The sequence below is a fragment of the Miscanthus floridulus genome, chromosome 14, assembly GCF_019320115.1.
Source record: "Miscanthus floridulus cultivar M001 chromosome 14, ASM1932011v1, whole genome shotgun sequence".
Classification (NCBI taxonomy): domain Eukaryota; kingdom Viridiplantae; phylum Streptophyta; class Magnoliopsida; order Poales; family Poaceae; genus Miscanthus; species Miscanthus floridulus.
The window spans coordinates 51,480,116-51,500,971 of NC_089593.1; the positions used below are offsets into that span (position 1 = coordinate 51,480,116).

The 20,856-nt window shown below is 55.9% G+C and overlaps 2 protein-coding genes across 2 annotated transcripts; one reads left to right on the forward strand and one right to left on the reverse strand.

Moving 5' to 3' along the window:
- Positions 1–9,330: 9,330 nt before the first annotated feature.
- On the reverse strand, positions 9,331–9,633 carry LOC136503432 (uncharacterized). Its single transcript, XM_066498515.1, has one exon. The coding sequence runs from the start codon at positions 9,631–9,633 to the stop codon at positions 9,331–9,333; it is 303 nt and encodes a 100-aa protein (XP_066354612.1).
- A 6,526-nt stretch (positions 9,634–16,159) lies between these two features.
- LOC136504346 (calcium-dependent protein kinase 27-like) lies at positions 16,160–18,821 on the forward strand. Its single transcript, XM_066499243.1, has 6 exons — positions 16,160–17,197; positions 17,274–17,570; positions 17,681–17,796; positions 17,897–18,064; positions 18,236–18,460; positions 18,561–18,821. The coding sequence occupies exons 1-6, from the start codon at positions 16,279–16,281 to the stop codon at positions 18,690–18,692; spliced, it is 1,857 nt and encodes a 618-aa protein (XP_066355340.1). The 5' UTR covers positions 16,160–16,278; the 3' UTR covers positions 18,693–18,821.
- Positions 18,822–20,856: the final 2,035 nt, after the last annotated feature.

Sequence of the window (20,856 nt, forward strand, 5' to 3'; positions counted from 1 at the left end):
GTGGAGCAAGAGGGTGATCAGGAGTTTCTCTGTCTTTTTTGTGCGGCCCTCATGCATCCTTTTCGTTCGGAAGGAGGGGTAGAGTATGTCAGGCTACCCTTGGGCGCGAGCAGTGACACCTCTGGCGAGCTGTTATCGGGTAAGTCCAAGTGGAGGCCCGTGCCCCATTCGATAGGGGTCGGTTGGTGGTCCAAAGACGCACTCCAAAAGTACTAGAGGGCTTCTCTAGTGGGTCCTAGGGCCATTCGATTGGCCCCAGGGGCTCGATGCCTCCCTTCGGTAGGATCCCATTCGGAGACCTCCCTGCTGGTCTCAGACACGACTTGGGGCATCCCAAGCGATCGCTTGCTCGGGCCTCGACCATGTACAGGCTTGCCCATAGTCATCCCTGACTCTGTTGTCCTAGAGCGGCTATCGAGACCCTCGGGGGCCCAGCCTTCGACCCCCTGGATCGTAACGGGCTCGATGCCCTTTATCGCATTTTGTCGAGCCTCTGAGTGCGAGCTCGAGTCGCTGGTATTCGACTTGGTTGCCGAAAGAGCCCCCGAGCCTCCGCACGGAGCGGGAGGGCGATCAGGAGTTTCCCTGCCTTTTTTGTGTGACCCTCGCGCATCCTTTTTGTTCAGAAGGAGGGGTTGTTTGCCGAGCCCTCGAGTGTGAGTTTGGGTCGCTGGGTCTCAGCTTGGTTGCTGGAAGAGCCCCTGAGCCTCTGCACGGAGCGAGAGGGCGATCAGGAGTTCCCCTAGCTTTTTTGTGCAACCCTCGCGCATCCTTTTCGTTCGGAAGGAGGGTTTGTTTGCCGAGCCCTCGAGTGCGAATTTGGGTCGCTGGGTCTCGACTTGGTTGCAGGAGGAGCCCCCGAGCCTCTACATGGAGCGAGAGGGCGATTAGGAGTTCCCCTGGCTTTTTTGTGCGACCCTCGCGCATCCTTTTTATTCCAAAGGAGGGGTGGAGTATTCCAGGCTACCCTCGATGGGCGCGAGTAGTAACACCTTCGGTGAGCTGTTATCGGGTAAGTCCGAGTGGAGGCTCGTGCCCCATTCGATAGGGGTCGGCTGGTGGTCTAGAGACACACTCCAAAAGTATCAGAGGGCTTCTCTAGTGGATCCCAGGGCCATTCGATTGGCCTCGGGGGCTCGATGCCTCCCTTTGGTGGGATCCCATTCGGAGACCTCCCTACTGGTCTCGGACATGACTTGGGGCATCCCAATCGATCGCTTGCTCAGGCCTCGGCCATGTACAGGCTCGCCCGTAGTCATCCCTGACTTTGTTGTCCTAGGGCGACTATCGAGACCCTCGGGGGTCCAGCCTTCGAACCCCTGGACCGTAACGGGCTCGGTGCCCAGTTCCTTCGTCTGAAAGGAATCGTGTGGAGGATATTCCCCTTCCATCGGCTGACAACGGCAGGTGCACCTTTTGAGGTGGTTTCTCAGGGAGATGGAACGGCGCCTGCCATTGCTGCGGTCGAATGCAACGCGGTGTCAGCGGATGGGACATAACTGTGCATGCGATTAATAAGGAAAAGGTAGGTGTGTGGGCGGTTAAATCGGATCTGGATTAACTGTGCTAGATTTGAGGGAAACTTCCCCGATTTTGTCGCTCATCCATTTCGTCCCCTTCCTGCATAAATACGTAATGAGCCTCGTCCTTCTCCTCCTTACCGTGCCTGCATTCACCTTTTTTGCCTTCGAGCCGTTGCTAAGAACAAAGAGCGCCGAGGAGAAGAAGGGAGAAGGGTAGGGAAGAGAGAGAGAGAGTGAGCTTTACTGTCGTAGCCGCATTCTCCACCATGCAATGGCCGGCGGCGCTGTTGTCCTTCGGGCGGATCCTTGGGGTCCGTCCGACGTGTTGGCGGAGATGCTGCAGTCGCTCATCGATGACGGCCTCCTTCACCCAGTTATCGACCCCACCAGGCCAGAATGGATTGCTCCGGGGGGCGAGCCAGAGCCGAGGCCGCGCGATGGCTACATCGTGAGCTTCGTGGCCTTCCACGAGCGTGGTCTCGGCCTATCGGTGGACCAGTTCATGCGGGCGCTCCCGTACTACTATGGCGTGGAGCTCCACAACTTTAATCCCAACTCCATCACGCAGGCGGCCATCTTCGTCGCCGTCTGCGAGGGGTATCTGGGCATTGCCCCCCATTGGGAGCTGTGGCTCCACCTCTTCCGGGCGGGGCATACCACCAAGCTGACGGGCATGACGGGCACAAGGAAGGTGATGAGGGCCGGCGGCTGCACCCTCCAAGTGCGCCAATACCGGCAGCACCTCTACATCCTGGCCCAGCTCGCGTCGTCCAACCACCACTGGTACAGCAGCTGGTTCTACCTCTGCAACGATGATGGCTAACTTCCCCCCTACACCAGGCGAGTCATGGAGAGCCAGCTAGAGAAGTAGAGGTACGGCGTCCCAGTGGTTGACTAGCCCAAGCTACAGCAGCTCTTAGAGGGGCTGGAGAGGCTGCGTAGCTGCGGCCTTACAGCGGCTGTGGTTGTGGCGGCCTTCCACCGCCAGAGGGTGCTGCCGCTGATGGCTCGGCGGCGGCACCTATTCGACATGACACCGGATGAGCTGATCGAGGGCGTCCGGATGTCCGCCATCGTCCTCTCTGACGAGGAGATTCTACATCGGGTGAGAGACGGTGGAGGGGCAGCTGAAGAGCGGTGGCCTAACCCCATTCACGATGCGCCCATCATAGGGGTACCTCTCTCTAGTAAGTCACGCGCTGCTGCGGCCCCTGAGGCCTCCTCGTTCCTCACTGTTTCATGTTCCCTTATTTGTGTTCACCGTTCCTGTAGGGGATGAGGGATGTGCGAGCCTCCCCACCGCCTGTTCCTGAGGACATAGAGTGGTGAGCGGTGAACCGGGCACACGCTAAGGCGCAGAAGAAGCAGAAGGACGCTGAGGAGGCAAAGCGCAAGAGGAAGATCCTCGAGCGTGAGGAGCTGGAGAAACACCGCCGGCAGCAGAGGCACGACGGTCTCCTGGTGGAGGCGTCTCCGTCGCCGTCACTATCGACGGACTCTTTGGACCATGATGATGAGAGCGAGGTGGGGCAGGGTCCCCTGGACCATCTCTCTGATGTTAGGGGGACGACACTCGGGGCGTCGACAAGCAGCTCGACTTTTCTGGGAGGAGGAGGAGAGGATGCCTCGGGGCCGGTGATCGCCCGCCCCGAGGCCAAGGCCGACACGCCCAAGGCATGGGCATTAGGGAAGCGCGCCGTCAGCCCAGTGGGCTCGATGGCAGAGGTGGAGCAGGCGGCGACGGGGGCGATGCATCTACCCCCGCAGAGGAGGGATGCAGTGCCGAAGCGGTTGTGTCCCCGTTTGAGGTGAGTGTTTTTTTTGGCGAAGTTGGTAGTATCTCCCATTCGTTCCTTGGTCGTATGCTGACCTTGTTGGTGTTTTACCTTCAGCCAAAAGCGTCAGGCAGAAGTGCCTGCCTTAGCGCCATGTAAGGTGCTCAAGGTGAGCGGCAGCTCCACTGCCCAATGGGTGGTGGAGGCGTAAGCCGCCATACAACATGGCGTGGCATCGGCGAGGGCCGACCTGAAGGAGTCAGTCGCCCAGGGAGAGGCTACCGAGGCGGCCATGAAGCAAGCGAAGGAGGAGGAGCCTACGCCCCATGAGCCCGAGGCCCACGAGTTAGATGGGGCCAAGGCGCCCTCAGTCGCCGAGGCCACCAAGGGTGAGGCCGAGGCCCTCTGGACTTCCGAGGCCGAGGCGGCGGAGGTCGAGGCCCTTAGGGCTTCGGAGGCCAAAGCGGCGGGTGCCGGGGCTCCCCGGGCTGCCGAGGTCGACGCGGCAGAGGCCAGTTTGGGCATGGTGGAACCGACGGGCTAGGATGCGGATATGGGGGCGGGGCAAGCTTCAGTACCGCCCCTGGTCCAAGGCCCACCGCCATCATAGGAGAGCGCCCGAGAAGTGGAGATCCATTCGATCTCCTCCGATGATACTTCCTGGGGGAAGGAGGTGGCGGATGTCGAGGCAGCCATCACCATGGAGCAGCCAGCTCCGACCTCTGGCGAGGGAAGCTCGGCCCTTGTGTGGGTACAACCCAAGCCCCGTGTGTGGGATCACCCGCGTGTCTTGTGGCGGAGCCGGGACGACCCTAAGGGAGAGCCTCTGTTCGCCCTCGAGGACGTGGCCAAGGGGGGCGTTGGAGCTCTTTTGAGTAATACCGTCGTCTGGCGGAGTGGTCGCTGCGGACAGCACTGTCCATCATGGCTGATGATCTTTCCGGTGTTGCCCAGGTATGTGTCTTCTTTTCTCATGCGGTGTCGTCTTTTTCTGAGTTTCCTCACAGTGCATGACCCCTGTTCTACCTATCCAGGAGCTCAAGGCTCGATCCCTCGGGAAGTTGTTGTTCGTCCGGCGGGAGAGGGACGTCTAGGACCAGCTTCGGCAGTAGAAGGACATGCTCGCCAATGCAACGAGCTTCTGACAGTGTGGAGCGCGGAGGTGGAGGACCTCCGCCTTCGCTGTGCTGATATGAAGGACGAGGTGGCCATGGCTCTAGAGCAGGCCGCCCCTTTGGCAGCGTGGATCAAGGAGCTGGAGGAGGAGCTGACCTGGGTGGCCGGTGAGCGGGACACCTTCAGGTCCTAGGCTGAAGAAGCAACAGCCTCAGCCAAGGCCATCGCTGGGCAACTGGGGACAGAGCAGGGTGCGCACCTACTGACGAAAGGCGCCCTGGTGGAGGCCCTCAAGGTGGTCGAGGCCTCCCTAACCAAGGCTTTGGTCTGGAAGGGAAAGGCCGAGGGTGAGTCCTGTTTCCCTTGTTTTATTTGTTTTTCTTGTGTTCGACGCCTAACCCCCTAGCGTGATGCAGAGCTGGAGAGGGAGGCTTTCAGGGTGGCCGAGGCCTCTCGAGCTGAGGTTCAGCGCTAGAAAGAGAAAGCCGAGGCCTCTCGGGTCGAGGTCCAGCGCTGGAAAGAGAAAGCCGAGGGTGAGTCCCGTAGGCCTTCGCCCCTGTTTGGCTTATTTTCTTTTGCGCTTAACCCTATCCTACTTGTTTTGGTGTAGGGTTGGAGAAGGAGGTCTCTCAGGCAGCTGAGGCCTCTGTCACAGTGTAGGCAGTGCTCAAGGCCGAGATCGGGGAGCACAACACGCTGCAGAGCGCCGCCCGTACCGTCTGCGAGGCCCTGGAGGTTGAGGGGGTCGAGTCGGGTAGCTCCCTTAGGAGCCGCTTGACCGCGTTGAGCGGCCAAGTGCACGAGTGACTCCGAGGAGCACTGCACATGGGCGTCAAGCATGCCCTGGCCATCATCTCCTCGCACTACATCGGCGTCAACCTCGAGTCCGTTAGTGACAACTACGTCTTGGCTGAGGATGACGAGGAGGCCGATGAGGAGATCATGAAGCTGATGGAGGCGGCTGAGGGCCCCAACACAGCGCTGGCCAAGCTGTTTGAAGAGGAGGTGGTTGCTCCTATGCCGTCCGCCGACGCAGGAGACCCTGAGCCTTGACCTGGGCCAAAGGGGCCATGTAAACAAATTATGATTATTATCGTACCATGACGTTTGTGGCCGTCGAGGCCTTTTTTAAAGTACTTATGCGTCTATGCTTTCTAATCATTTTATGGTATTTCCAAGCCTCTACCCTCTGTCTCGTTCCTAAACATATCTCTTGCAAAAAACTTCCTCGGAACCTAAGCTGTCCCTCGGGGAAAAAGGTGGTGAGGGAGTGCCGTAGCCCGGAGGCGTAGGGCATCTCGTGGCTCGATCGACCTTTTGGCCCTAAGATAGACTTTCAGTCCTTAGGTTTTTTTACAATCAATTTATCAGAACATGATAGAGAGTTTGGCATAGAAATTTATTTGAAAAACGATTAAAAATGGTGCCTAGGACTTGGGGGGGTCCCCCCTTCTAGCCCCCGAGGGAGGCTCAGTTCTGCAGAGGCAGAGCCAAGTCTTGTTCGAATCCCGCGGTGGGTACCTCTGCAGAGGCAGAGCCGAGTCACCCTTACAGTGTTATCATAATGCTAAGCCCCACGATGGGCTCGGGGGGTTTCTCGAAAAATTAGAACAACTAAAGAACGCTTCTTTATTGTATTTCGAGAAACAATGTATACAATGCTTGGAAATTTAAGGGTAGAAGCGATGTAGCTGTTCTATGTTCCAAGCGTTGGTGAGGATTTTGCCCTTCTCGTTGGCTAGCTTGTAGGTCCCGGGCTTTAGCACTTGGGCGACGATGTATGGCCCTTCCCATGGTGGGGTCAGCTTGTGGCGGCCCTTGTTGCTCTACCTCAGCCTCAGCACCAGGTCACCCACCTTTAGGTCTCGGCTTCGAATGCACCAGGCTTGATAGCATCGTAGGGCTTGCTGGTACTTGGCCGAGTGTAGCAGCGCGATGTCTCGGGCTTCCTCTAGTTGGTCGAGGGCGTCTTCGCAGGCAGTGCGGTTGCTTTGCTCGTTGTAGGCCTGTAGCCTCAGGGAACCATACTCCAAGTCAGTGGGGAGGATGGCCTTGGCTCCATAGACTAGGAAGAACGGTGTGAACCCCGTGGCTCAGTTTGGAGTGTTCCTCAGGCTCTAGATGACCGACGGGAGTTTGGCAAGCCACTTCTTGCCAAATTTCTTCAACCGATTGTATATTCTTGGCTTGAGGCCTTTTAGGATCATGCCATTAGCATGCTCTACTTGGTCGTTTGTCCTAGGATGTCCTACGGCTGACCAGGCCACACGGATGTGGTGGTCGTCGCAGAACGTCAGGAACTTATGGCCGGTGAATTGTGTCCCGTTGTCAGTGATGATGGTGTTTGGAACGCCGAACCTATGGATGATATCAGTAAAGAACAGCACCACTTGCTCAGACTTGATTCGATTGATCGGACGAGCCTCAATCCACTTGGAGAACTTATCGATCGCTACCAGCAGATGGGTGTAGCCCCCGAGGGCTTTCTGCAGAGGCCCAACCATGTCGTGCCCCCATACGGTGAACGACCATGTGATGGGGATGGTTTGGAGGGCTTGGGCCGGGAGATGCGTCTACCGCGCGTAGTACTAGCATCCCTCGCAGGAGCGTACGAGCTTGGTGGCGTCAGCAACTGCCATTGACCAGTAGAACCCTTGGCGGAAGGTGTTTCCAACGAGCGTCCAAGGTGCTGCATGGTGCCCGCAGGCTCCCGCGTGCAAGTCCCAAAGTAGGGCTTGGCCTGCCTCGGTGGTGATGCATCGTTGGAGGACGCCAGATGGGCTTCGCCTGTATAGCTCGCCATTGCTGAGGACGTAAGTTTTGGCTCATCGTGCAAGCCATCGGGCTTTGGTCCTGTCTGTAGGAAGCTCTCCTCGAACGAGGCAATCAAGGAACAGAACTCACCAGTCCGTGCCTTGGTTGGCCTCGGGAGGCTCCGCATTGACTTCCATGACCTCGGGCTTGGTCGAAGGGGTCTCGGCGATAGAGGGGGTCTCGAGCCCTACGATGGGCTTGACCGGTGGGCCCTCTTCCACCACCGAGGCATAGTCGATGGAAGGCTTGTGGAGGTCTCTGGCGAAGACGTTCAGGGGGACCGGGGCCCATGCCGACACCATCTTTGCTAGTTCATCCGCAGCCTCGTTAAATTTTCACGCGATGTGGTTGAGTTTGAGACCGTCGAACTTGTCTTCAAGGTGACATACCAGCTTGTAGTACGCCTCCATTTTGGGGTCATGGCAGTTCGACTCCTTCATCACCTAATCGACGACGAGCTGCGAATCGCCCCGTATGTCGAGACGCCGTACTCCAAGTTCAATGGCGATCATCAAGCCGTTGACGAGGGCCTCGTATTCGGCTACGTTGTTGGAGGCGGCGAAGTGGAGCCGAATCATGTAGCGCATGTGCACTCCGAGGGGTGAGATGAAGAGCAGACCTGCACCTACCCCAGTCTTCATCAGGGACCCGTCAAAGTACATGGTCCAACATTCCGCCTGGACCTGAGCAGGTGGCAGTTAGATGTTGATCCACTCCGCCACAAAATTGGCCAAGACCTAGGATTTAATTGCTTTCCAAGGCGCGAAAGATAGGGCTTCCCCCATGAGTTCCACAACCCACTTAGCTATTCTACCCGAGGCCTCCCAGTTATGGATTATCTCTCCAAGAGGGAAAGACGACACCACGGTCACCGGGTGGGACTCGAAGTAGTGACGCAGCTTATGTCGAGCCAAGACTATGGCGTAGATCAGCTTCTGGATGTGGGGGTAGCGTGTCTTAGTCTCGGAGAGCACCTCACTAACGAAGTAAACAGGTCATTGGACGGGTAGAGCGTGCCCCTCTTCCTGCCTCTCGACCACTACGGCCGCGCTGACCACTTGGGTCATTGCGGCGACGTAGAGCAAGAGGGCTTCGCCCTTGGTCGGTGGCACTAGGAAGGGAGGATTGGTGAGCAGTGCCTTAAGCTTGGCGAGGGCTTCTTCGGCCTTGGGGGTCCAAAGAAAGCGTTCGGATTTTCTCAAGAGGCGATACAGGGGCAAGCCTTTTTCGCCAAGGCGCGAGATGGAGCGGCTCAGGGCCGCGAGGCATCCCATAACCCTCTGCACTCCCTTGAGGTCTTGGATTGGTCCCATGTTGGTCACGGCCGAGACCTTCTCCGGGTTGGCCTCGATGCCACGCTCTGAGACTATGAATCCCAAGAGCATGCCTCGGGGGACCCCGAAGACACACTTCTCAGGGTTGAGCTTGATGCCCTTCTCTCTGAGGCATCTGAAGGTGATCTCCAGGTCATCGACGAGATCACTAGCCTTCTTGGACTTGACCACGATGTCGTCCATGTAGGCCTTGATGGTTCGCCCGATGTGCTCACCAAAGACCTGGGTCATGCACCACTGGTATGTGCCCCCTGTGTTTCTGAATCCGAATGGCATAGTCACATAGCAGTACATGCCGAATGGGGTGATGAAAGAAGTCGTGAGCTGGTCGGATTCTTTCATCTTGATTTGATGGTAACCGGAATACGCATTAAGGAAAGATAGGGTTTCGCATCCCGCAGTGGAGTCAATGATTTGGTTGATTCGAGGTAATGGGAATGGGACTTTTGGACATGCTTTATTCAAACCGGTGTAGTCTACACACATTCTCCACTTCCTATTTTTCTTCTTAACTAATACAGGATTAGCTAACCACTCTGGATGGGACACTTCCTTGATGAATCCAGCTGCCAAAAGCTTATGCACCTCCTCGCCGATGGCCCTATGCTTTTCCTCGTCGAATCAGTGCAGGTGCTATTTCACCAGTCTGGAGCCGGCCCGGATGTCCAAGGCATGCTCGGCGACCTCCCTCAGTATGCCCGACATGTCCAAGGGACTCCACGCGAATACATCGGCATTCACACAGAGAAAGTCGACGAGCACGCCTTCCTATTTGATGTCGAGGGTGGCGCTGATCCTCAGCGCCCAGTCGTCGAAGCAGGTGGGGTCGACCAGGATGAGCTTGATGGCCTCCGTGGGCTTGAAAGTCCCAGCATGACGCTTGGAGTCAGGCGCCTCGCTACCAAGTCGGTCGAGGTTGAGAAGGAGGGTCTCGGCCTCCACAAGAGCCTCGGCATACTCGATGCATTTGACGTCGCAGTCGTATGCAGGTTCGTACGTGGACTCGACAGTGATGACACCATTGGGGCCTAGCTTCTTGAGCTTGAGGTAGGTGTAGTTAGAGACCGCCATGAACTTGGCGTAGCACGGTCACCCCAAGATGGCGTGATAGGTTCCCTTGAACCCAACCACCTCGAAGGTGAGGACCTCCTTGCGGTAGTTGGAGGGAATGCCGAAACAGACGGGCAAGTCGATGCGCCCGAGGGGTCGCGTGTGTTTCCTCGGCACGATGCCATGGAAGGGCACGACATCGCCTCGGAGCTATGACTGATCGATCCCCAGGAGTTCCAGGGTGCTGGCGTAGAGGATGTTGAGACCGCTGCCTCTGTCCATCAATACCTTGGAGAGCCGGGTGTTGCCAATGATCGGGTCAACGACGAGTGGGTACTGCCTAGGGTTTGGGACATAATCGGGGTGGTCATCCTGATCAAAGGTGATCGCCTCTCGAGACCAGTCAAGGTACCGAGGAGTGGCCACTTTAATCGAGAAGACCTCCCGACGCTCCCTCTTTCGCTGACGTGCCGTGAGGCCCGCTGAAGGCCCACCGAAGATCATGAAGGCATTGAACACTTCGGGGAACCCATCGTCCTTGTCGTTGTCCCTATTGCCGGCGTCCCTCCTCTTGGCCTCGTCATTGGGGGGCTCGAGCCTGGTGTAGTAACACCGGAGCATGGTGCACTCTTCGAGGGTGTGCTTCACCGGGCCCTGGTGGTAAGGGTAGGGTTTTTAAGCATATCGTCGAAGAGCCCGGGGCCTCTGGGGCCTCGAGGATTCTTGTGTTCTGTGGCCGTGACTAGACCAGCCTTGAGGACCTCCTATTTCCCTTGGTGACCCTTTTTCTTTTTCTTGGGGAGGTGGGGAGCCGAGGCCCCGGGGGCCTCGTCCCTCCGCTTCCCCTTGGCGTCGTTGTCGAGGAAGATGGCCCCGATGGCCTCTTCACCCGAGGCGAAGTTGGTGGCGATGTCGAGGAGCGTGGCCGCCGAGGTTGGCATGTTCCAGCCTAACTCACGGACCAGGTCTCGGTAGGTGGTGCCGGAGAGGAAAGCCTGGACAATTTCCGAGTCGCCGATGCTGAGCAACTCGGTGCACTGCTTAGAGAAGCGTTGGATGGAGTCTCAGAGAGATTTGTCCAGCATCTGGCGACAACTCTTGAGGTCCTAGGAGTTCCCGGGGTGCATATATGTGCCCTAGAAATTCTCGACAAAGACCTTTACCAAGTCGCGCCAGTCGTGCATCTACAAGGGAGGGAGGTGTTCGAGCCAGGTTCACGCCGAGTCTGACAGGAACAAGGGGAGGTTGCGGATGATGAGCAGGTCATCATCCGCGCCGCCTAGCTAACAAGCCAAGCGGTAATCGATGAGCCACAGTTCGGGGTTGGTCTCACCACTGTACTTTGTGAGGTTGGCTGGCTGCCGAAACTAGGCTGGGAAGTGAGCACCGTGGATGGCCTTGCTCAAGAGAAGGACTGCGGTCCTCCCCACTATCGTAGCGACCGCCTCGATGCGGGTGGTAGCCTCGGGCAGGCCCCTCGTTGTCATGGCGCTGTCGTCTATTGACCACATCGTAGTCGCCTTGTGCCTCACGTCGGTTGCCAAGGTGGTCGTGCACCGAGGGGGGCCTGTTGGCCGTTGGTGCCCGAGCGGGCTCAGGACGAACTGAGGCCCCTCTACCTTGCCGAGGCGATGCTATGGGTAGTTCCGAGGCATCTCCGCGCCATCTAGAGGTGGAGCTTTTGGCCTGCTGTACCGCGACGGTCTCGAGGAGGTCTCGGAGCTCACCATGGACTAGTCGCCCTTCTGTGGTAGAGGGCTCGAGCATAGTCCAGAGTAGCATCGCTGCTGCCACGACGTTCTAGCTGGCGCGATTGAAGATAGGGGGTTGCTCACCCCCTATGTTGTTGTTGATGCGGTGGCTAACATCGTGAGCCCTCCGCCGGGCTGGTCCGCCATCACCGTGACCCCGCTGCTCTTGCTCAAGGGTTTCTCAGAGCTGCCGCAGAAGGAGTCGATCCTACTCGACCTTGGCCTGGAGCTCACAGAGCTGCTCCAGGTCAAGGTGTCAAAGTTCCTTGTGGGCAGGGTTCTCGTTCCACGCTGCTGGAGGCTTGATGCATGGAGGTGCGGGGTCGCCTGCCCCCTCGCGGGGCGGGCAGCGACCGCCTGCCCCTCCATCCTCATCACCCGCGCTAGGCATCTCGAGCTCGACGTAGAAGCACTTACGAGTGGGATCGTAAGTGCCTTCGTCATCGGAGTCAGAGTAGCCGAAGCAGTAGTCGCTCGCGGCCAACAAGCGGCGCATAGCCTCAGGGTCGAGAAGCCTGGAAAAGTCTACTCCGGCCCACGCCTCATCCTCCTCCAAGGAGTCAGCGTGGGTATGGGTCGAAGTTGTAGCATCGAGGTCGAGGGTGAAGCGTTGGTGGCGTCCTGATGGCTCCGCGTGTGTGGAAGTGTTGGTGGAAGCATAGGCGGCGATGGTATTGCCAAACCCGAAAGGGTACAGGGATGGTGCCATCACCGGGATTTGCTCCGTTGGAGTCGACTCCTCAGGAGATGGCGGGGCAGAGCTTGATGGCGGGGCGTTGCTGCACGCTACCGGCGCCTTTCCCTTGCCCAGGCTTAAGCTAGACAGGTCCCCAACCAGGGACTCCACACCAATAGCCGGGCATGGGGTACCGGTGGAGCGTGGTGCATTGCCCTGAGCTTGTGCGGCATCGGGGTGGTCCCGCTCGCGCTGTGCCTAGCGAGCGCGACGAGAGCGGCGTCCCGAGCGCCGCCTGCGCCTGAGCTGCTAGTGCGTGGTGTCGTTCTCGATCGGTGGGGCTCTAGGTGTGAGGAGTACCATATCATACTCACATCCTAGAGACATGAACTCTAGGCTCCCGAACTAGATCACCGTGCCAAAGATGCAGTGGTCGTACGAGGCCTGCCATCCAGAACTTGTTGGGATGACAAAGCTGACATGCAGTAGAACCCCTACCTGGCGCGCCAACTGTCGGTGTTTTGGACCGGCGGGCCCTCAACCAACTAGTGAAAATGTACTACGTGCCCCTAATCCTAGATGATGATGCAAAGAGACACAAGGTTTATACTGGTTCAGGCGATAGATGCCCTACGTCCAGTCTGAGAGATCGATCTTGTATTCCTTGCACCGAAGTGCTTGTAGTCAGGGGTTACAAGCAGGGCGAGAGAGGGAGCTAGTCCTAGGTCTCTGCGTGGAGCGGTGTGGATTGCTTGAGATGTTGATCTCAGGCAGTGGGGAAGCATGCGTGTTACAGAGTGTAGAGCATGTGTTCGTCTGAGCGTCTAAGTCTACCTTCTGTCTGTGACCCTCTGTCCGTCTCTCCCTAGAAATGGCCCCGGTCTCTCCCTTTTATAGTTGTAGGGGGGATAGGGGTGATACATGCGTTCGCTACACGACGTCCTATGAGCGGAGGTGGCGTTTTCGAGCCCTGTAGCTTGTCACTATGGTGGCATGGTCGATGGAGCGGTTTTTGTTCTTGATGCACTGGAGCGACGCGCTGGTCACGCCCGATCCTGTACGACGTGGGAGCTCCAGTGATAGCTTGACGCAGGGCATGGCGGACGATGTGCCGGTCGCTGTATGTCGACAGCATAAAGAGCCGAGGCTCAGTTGGTGCCGAGGCCGAGCCATCGTGGGGGGCTTGGCGGGCGTGAATCCCAAGACTACCGAGACCCTGAAGTGGATTGCCGAGGCTCGGAGGGAGCAGTTGGTTCTGTACACTGATTCTGAGGCTACAGTAACCTAGACTTGACTCCCACGCCGTGTTGTTCTTTGAGCAGGGGTTAGGTAGCACAGTGTAGCGCGGGTGTCAGTCATCGGCACAGTACCGAGCACAGCGGCCGGTAACCCCTGCCCCGTCCTGTCCCGGACGGCATGGTGTTGATGTGACTTCCCATCCCATCGGCCACTCCGCTGTGTCGAGCCGTCGTCCGGCTGACGTCGCGGGAGTGGTTGGTCGTGTTAGTTGGACGTGACGTTCTGTCAGGGAGATCGGTCGAGGTGGAGGCGACGGGGTTGTTGCCGAGCCAGCCTCGAGCGAGGAGGAGAATTGGCACCTCGTCCGAGGCTTTACGTGCGGGGCCTCGAGCGAGACGGAGACTCGGTCCCCCGTCCGAGGCATTACGTGCGAGGCCTTGAGCGAGACGGAGAATCGGTTCCCCGTCCGAGGCCTTACGCGCGAGGCCTTGAGCGAGACGGAGAATCGGTTCCCCGTCCGAGGCCTTACGCGCGAGGCCTTGAGCGAGACGGAGAATCGGTTCCCCGTCCGAGGCCTTACGCACGAGGCCTCGAGCGAGACGGAGAATCGATACCCCGTCCGAGGCCTTACGTGCGAGGCCTCGAGCGAGGTGGAGAATCGGTAGCCTCGGACAAGGCAGGGGTTGGACAGTAGTTGTCTCTTGGCTTTGATTTTGACAGGGTCTAAGCGATTTTTCCGGTTTTCGCTTAGGGGACCCCTTTTTATGGTACCCGACAATAGTTGATAAGCATGACTGATTCGATCAAGCGAACAGGGTGAATGATTTTGAAGTAGCCTAAAGATAATTATACTACACTAGATTTCTTACAGCTAGATTACAACAATAGATGCATTGATATTGCTCCAAACTCAGGGTTTGGTGTTTTGTGTTTAGATGCCAATGACTAAAACTACACATAGTTTCACTGATGACCACGTCAGCAAAAAAATCACTATAGAAACTATCTCTATCAATGCTGGTTTCTTCGCGTAATAAAATCACAGCGGCGTGACCACGGTGGCGTGGGCCGACGAGGGTAGGGCTGGCGCGAGCGGACGCGACCGTCCTAGAAATTGGTGGTTTCTTCGCAACTTTGATTTCATTGTTTCCTCCCGCCTCGATTCAAGGGAAAACGTGGTTTCTTTGGCCCCGTTTGACTTACCCCATATTCAGCTTGTTCAACTTCTTTTTCAGCCGGGACAGTGTTTTTCTCTCACAACAATTCAGCCAGAACAGTGTTTTTCCGTCAGTTTCAGCCAAAATTCTGCTAGCCGAACGGGGCCAAATTGTTGGGAAACGATTTCCTCAGTTTTCTTCTCTTTCTTTATTAATTAGGCTGTCATGTCACCATTTTGTTTAGGTGAAAAGTTATTTAAGATAGAAACCATCATTAATATCTCATTGGGCATGTGCTAACTCTTATAACAATGAAAGAGAGTGAAGACTAAAATTTAGGGGAGAGCAATTTTACTATTTAATTAATGATATTATCATATAATTATAGGTATATATATGGATAGATTTACTGTAGTTCAAAACGGTGTTCACTACCGGAGACGGCTTCTTTGTCGAGTGTCCCAGACTTTGCCGAGTGTTTTTATTGGGCACTTGGTAAAGAGGCTGTTTGCCGAGTGCCAGAGAGAAAGCACTCGACAAAAAACTGGCACTCGGCAAAAAGGTGGTTTACCGAGTGCCGAACACTTGGCAAAGAATAACACTCGGCAAAGACCAGGTTTACCGAGTGTCAAACAATAACACTCTGAGTTATATATGTGATGTTGGTGATGTTTGTTATATATATCTTCGGTTTGTTTAGATGTGATGTATAAAACAAATAAAAAATGATGTTTTCAGTCACTTTGCCGAGTGCAATGGCCATGACACTCGGTAAAGTGACTACCTAGAAACTATCTGGGAACATGCTTTTACCGAGTGCAAAGGCCGTTGCACTCGGTAAACATCAAAGATTTGTCGAGTGTTACGGGACAGGCACTCGGCAAACATTACATACTTTGCCGAGTGTCTTGCCGGCGGCACTCGACAAAGTGACCACCTTTTGCCGAGTGTCTAAGTCAACGACACTCGGCAAAGCGAGGACCTTTGCCGAGTGCTTGACCTTGGCTCTCAGCAAAGTCGCCATCATGGTGGCGCTCGCTATCACGACCACTTTTCTTTGTCGAGTGTCGGATTGGCATTCGGCAAAGTCTTTGCCCAGTGCCCGATAAAGTGCACTCGACAAAGAGGTCTTTACCGATAAACTATTTACCAAACGTCCCTCGATAAAGAATTTGCTGAGTATATATCGGCTTTTGCCGAGTGCCTGAGGCACTCGACAAAGAATGGTTATAGCTAGACGCACAGATTCCACGTTCCAGACTGTTTGTTGCCTCAAATTCCTCCAAAATTAGGGGCTCTTCAGCTGCAAGCCTGCCACTGTGTTTCATCTGGGCCGCGTTTAGTTGGCTGCCCGATTCGGCGTCGCCTGAAAAACGGCACTGTAGCTACACTGTAGCGTTTTGTTTTTATTTGGTAATAATTGTCCAATCGTTGACTAATTAGGCTCAAAACGTTCGTCTCGCAAAGTACAACCAAACTGTGCAATTAGTTTTTGATTTCATCAATATTTAGTACTCCATATATGTACCGTAAGTTTGATGTGACAGGGGATCTTTTTTTTGCATAGTGCCAAATTCTGGAATTTGGGGCAACTAAACATGGCCCTGTGTTCTTTATCTCCTGTGCATGCCATTTTTAGCTCCTCGTTTCGCTCCCCGACCATCTCTGATCCCTCCACCCAAACCTCGACCACCAATTTCCATCCTTCCACCTCCGATTGCCTCCCGGCGGAACGTGGTGCGTTCCGCCGTCGCCGCCGCATTGCCATGCCCCTGCAGACTAGGGAGGGGAGGAGGAGGAAACACGAGTGCACGAGGCTGTGATCGCCGCCGCGGCCTGCCCGATGGGCAACGTCTGCGTCGGGTCCCGATTCTGCAAGAACGGCGGCTTCTTCGGCAACTTCTCCCTGTGGCCCTCCCGCTCCCGCAACTCCGGCGGCACCCCCTCCAACCCCACCACCACCTCCCGCTCCGTCCCCGTCGTCCAGGTCCAGCCCAGCGAATCCGACGCCAAGCCGCAGCCCGCGCAGACCACAGAGGCTCCGGCTCCCATTGTCATCTCCGAGCCGGCACCGCTTCCCCAGCCGCAGCCGCAGCCGACGCCGACGCCAAGCGAACCCGACCCGTCACCACCGGCGCCGGCGTCGCAACAACAGCCTGCGCAACCGCCGCCGCAGCAGCAGGCGCCGCCGCGGCAGCAGTCCCGGAAGAAAGCGGCGCACATCAAGCGCATCTCCAGCGCGGGGCTGCAGGTGGAGTCGGTGCTCCGGCGCAAGACCGACAACCTCAAGGACAAGTACAGCCTGGGGCGGAAGCTCGGGCAGGGGCAGTTCGGCACCACGTACCTGTGCGTGGACAAGGCGACGGGGCTGGAGTACGCGTGCAAGTCCATCGCCAAGCGGAAGCTGGTCACCGACGAGGACGTGGAGGACGTCCGTCGCGAGATCCAGATCATGCACCACCTGGCGGGGCATCCCAACATCATCGCCATCCGCGGCGCGTTCGAGGACGCCGTCGCCGTGCACGTGGTCATGGAGCTCTGCGCGGGCGGGGAGCTGTTCGACCGCATCGTGCGGAGGGGCCACTACACGGAGCGGCAGGCCGGGGAGCTGGCCCGCGTCATCGTCGCCGTCGTGGAGTCGTGCCACTCGCTCGGGGTCATGCACCGGGACCTCAAGCCGGAGAACTTCCTCTTCGTCGGCAACGACGAGGAATCGCCGCTCAAGACCATCGACTTCGGCCTCTCCATGTTCTTCCGGCCAGGTACCGTCCGTCCGTCCACATTCGTTAGTCAAATTGCACCTTATCATTCTTATCATGGGCTCATGCATGCATGCAGGCGAGGAGTTCACGGACGTTGTCGGGAGCCCGTACTACGTGGCGCCGGAGGTGCTGAAGAAGCGCTACGGGCAGGAGGCCGACGTGTGGAGCGCCGGCGTGATCATCTACATCCTGCTCTGCGGTGTGCCGCCGTTCTGGGCGGAGACGGAGCAGGGCATCTTCGAGCAGGTGCTGCATGGCTCGCTGGACTTCGAGTCCGACCCCTGGCCGAGCGTGTCGGAGAACGCCAAGGACCTGCTTCGGAAGGTGCTCGTCAGGGACCCCAAGAAGCGCCTCACCGCGCACCAAGTCCTCTGTGAGTTGCATCGCATTCTTCTTGCAACATTGAGCAAGTGGTGATTTTCGCCGATGTGTGCGCCATGGCTGAGACCCTAGACCTGGACTCAATCGTTCTTGATTTTCCAGGCCACCCGTGGCTGCAGACGATCGCCTCTGCGCCTGACAAGCCGCTGGACTCTGCGGTGCTGTCCCGGCTGAAGCAGTTCTCCGCGATGAACAAGCTGAAGAAGATGGCGCTGAGGGTGAACAAACAAGCTGCTTCTTTCCTGCTGTGATTGCGATATACATGGCCGTTTTTTCATGGAATATGAATTTGATCTTCAATCTGTTGTGTGCATACAGGTGATCGCGGAGAACCTGTCGGAGGAGGAGATCGCGGGGCTCAAGGAGATGTTCAAGATGATGGACACCGACAACAGCGGGCAGATCAATTTCGAGGAGCTCAAGGCCGGACTTCAGAGGGTCGGCGCTAACATGAAGGAGCCCGAGATATATCAGCTCATGCAGGCTGTAAGTCTTCTCTGCTTAATTTCTTCCCTTAGGCAGACATGCATGGACAAAGAAGCAGAGGAATTTTCAAGTATTTCTGCTGAAACCAAACTACATTCAGAAGAAAATGCTGATTATTTTAATTGTTCAAGAAACAATTCCTGTTCCTATGCCTTATTGGCATGCTTGCAGGCTGATATCGACAACAGTGGCACCATAGACTACGGAGAGTTCATAGCTGCAACACTGCATCTCAACAAAGTCGAAAGGGAAGACCATCTATTTGCTGCCTTCCAATACTTTGACAAAGATGGCAGTGGATACATCACAGCTGATGAGCTGCAGCAAGCGTGTGACGAGTTTGGCATAGAAGATGTCCGACTCGAAGACATGATTGGCGAAGTGGATCAAGACAATGTATGGATTCATGATTACCCGATCCTCAAATCTCCATTAAGCCCTGGTGTATGTATTCGTCAGCATAATCCTGATACACTTTTGTTTGATCCTTCTGCAGGATGGGCGCATAGATTACAATGAGTTTGTCGCAATGATGCAAAAGTCAACAACCGGATTTGGCAAGAAAGGTCATCAGTACAACCTTAGCAATAGCATTGGTTTTAGGGATGCCTTGAAGGCAAATAGCTGACAATGTTGTAGTGCTGCATTGTACATTTGTGTACCCATCATACTATGTGAAATGGTGTTGTGCATACGTGTTGTAATTGTAAAGGAAACTCGGGTTCTGATTAAATCATAGGAGCTTTGTTAACTGCAATTCATGCTTTTTGTTCATAGTTTTTTTTTAAAAAAACATACATGCAGAACTACTGGCACTTGCTTGTAATATAACATGTCAACCCTCAGTATTCTTAAACAAAACAAAAAAAAACTCAGTATTCCACTGGCCAGTGACAGGGTGTCACTTCCTATTGTCTTGCTTGGTGGAGACTTCAACCTGAACAGGGACTTCAAGGAGAAGAATACCGGTCATATAAAGCAAAGGCTTACAGATTTGTTCAACAACTTCATAGCAAAAGCACATTTGAGAGAAGAATCCAGGGGGCGGTCGGGGGTTCACAAATTGATAGATTTCGTCCCTGGGTGTAGTCTGATATAAAGGGTGCGTTGACAGTTTTAGTCCTACGGGAGTATCAATACTTTTTTTCCAGAACACGATTTCACACGTATTTCACGAGAAGAGAGAGTCGAAAGAACGGCTTACACAATGCAGCTATGGAAGAACTCATAGTGTAGGTTACAGAACCACAGAGGAAGTAGTTAGGAACCTAAAGGACAAAATAACAGAAAGGAAAGCGGTAAGGCGAAGCCCTCCACCCCAAGCCTAACCGACTGAACCTGCAAAGGAAAAATACATCAATGTAAGGCTACCAACGTAGGAGATGAAGCCGCGGTGGCAAAGCATCCACCGAGAAGAGACAAGACTACGGCGGCAAAGTATCCTTCCGAGCAACATGGCGGCAAAGCATCCGCCATAGACGATGCGGCAAAGTATCCGCAGGTGTGGGGGCTCAACACGCACTCAGTAGCACCTGCATGAGGGGGAGCCCGAAGCGACGTCGGCGGCAAAGTATCCGCCAGAGCAGCAACGACGACAAAGCATCCGTCAAAGAAGAGCGCCAGCGACAAAGTATCTGTTGCGAAGAACTAATCGACTGTGGCAACATCTAGCAGGCTGAGCAGACCATTGCGAAGAGGGTCTTGAAGCACACACATGCACAACACATGAAGGAGTAGCTCCGGCAAGAGTAGCGGGAGGCGTGCTGCATGAGTGCTCTAGAGATGCCTTCAGGAAAAGATAATGACATCCGCAGACGCCAACATCGCTGGTAGAAGCACACGAGCAGGTCTTTTGACCCCAGCCTGTCACGAACGAACAGAGTCTTCGATGATGCCTTTAGGATGGTAGATGGCGCATGGCGCACGTTGCATCACCGCCACCAGCCCGAAGGAATTGAGCAGGGTTTTCACCCAGAGACTATCCACAGAAGTAGGACACTCGCGACACCCACAACGGTGGCTCCGACGGGGACCAAAGCCACCGGAATGAGCACCAAAAGCGCACCAGTCTCCACACCACCAAAGAAGCAGCCAGTAGCCGACCAGGCGATGGCAACCCGGCAGCCAGATTGCTACCGTGAACCAGCAGGGAGGGGATCAGCCAGGTCCGGCTGACACGTGCCCCCTGCAGGCCACTGCAGCCCTAGCCCCGGCGGCCAGAGGGGTGAGGCCAGCCACAGTGGTAGGCAGGAGGAGCTAAGAGTAACCGGCCACAGCTTTGCTGGCTGCTTGCCGTCCTTTCCAACCGCAGCACGGGCCTGCCCGCTGAAGTCCCCGGCGCCCCGCTGAAGCCGTCGCCGCCACGAATCCGCGCAGATCTGGCATAGGGGAGCAGCCTTGTGCACCGGCTGTAGGGGATCCACCCGCCGCTGCGTGCATGGGGAAGTCGGCCATGGCCCCGGCGGCCGCTGGCTGTGAGGGAATGTTTCCATATCTGCCAAATTAACACAAGTGTCATCCTCTTGACCAACTTACGCTAATCCCGACCGACACGGGCCCCAGGAGAGTGCCATCCGCAACCTCCTCTTTAGGATCTTTTAACAGTCGAGTTACACATACAAACCCAATATAAAAGCATACGGTACAGCTCACTTGTTATGCAACATAAATCTTCAACTCATAGCTAAGACATCATTGACTATTAGGGCCCGTTTGGATGTAGACATTAGATGACTGGCATTGAATTGGGTACCAATACCAAATCAACCTAGTATTGGAAATGAGCTACAATA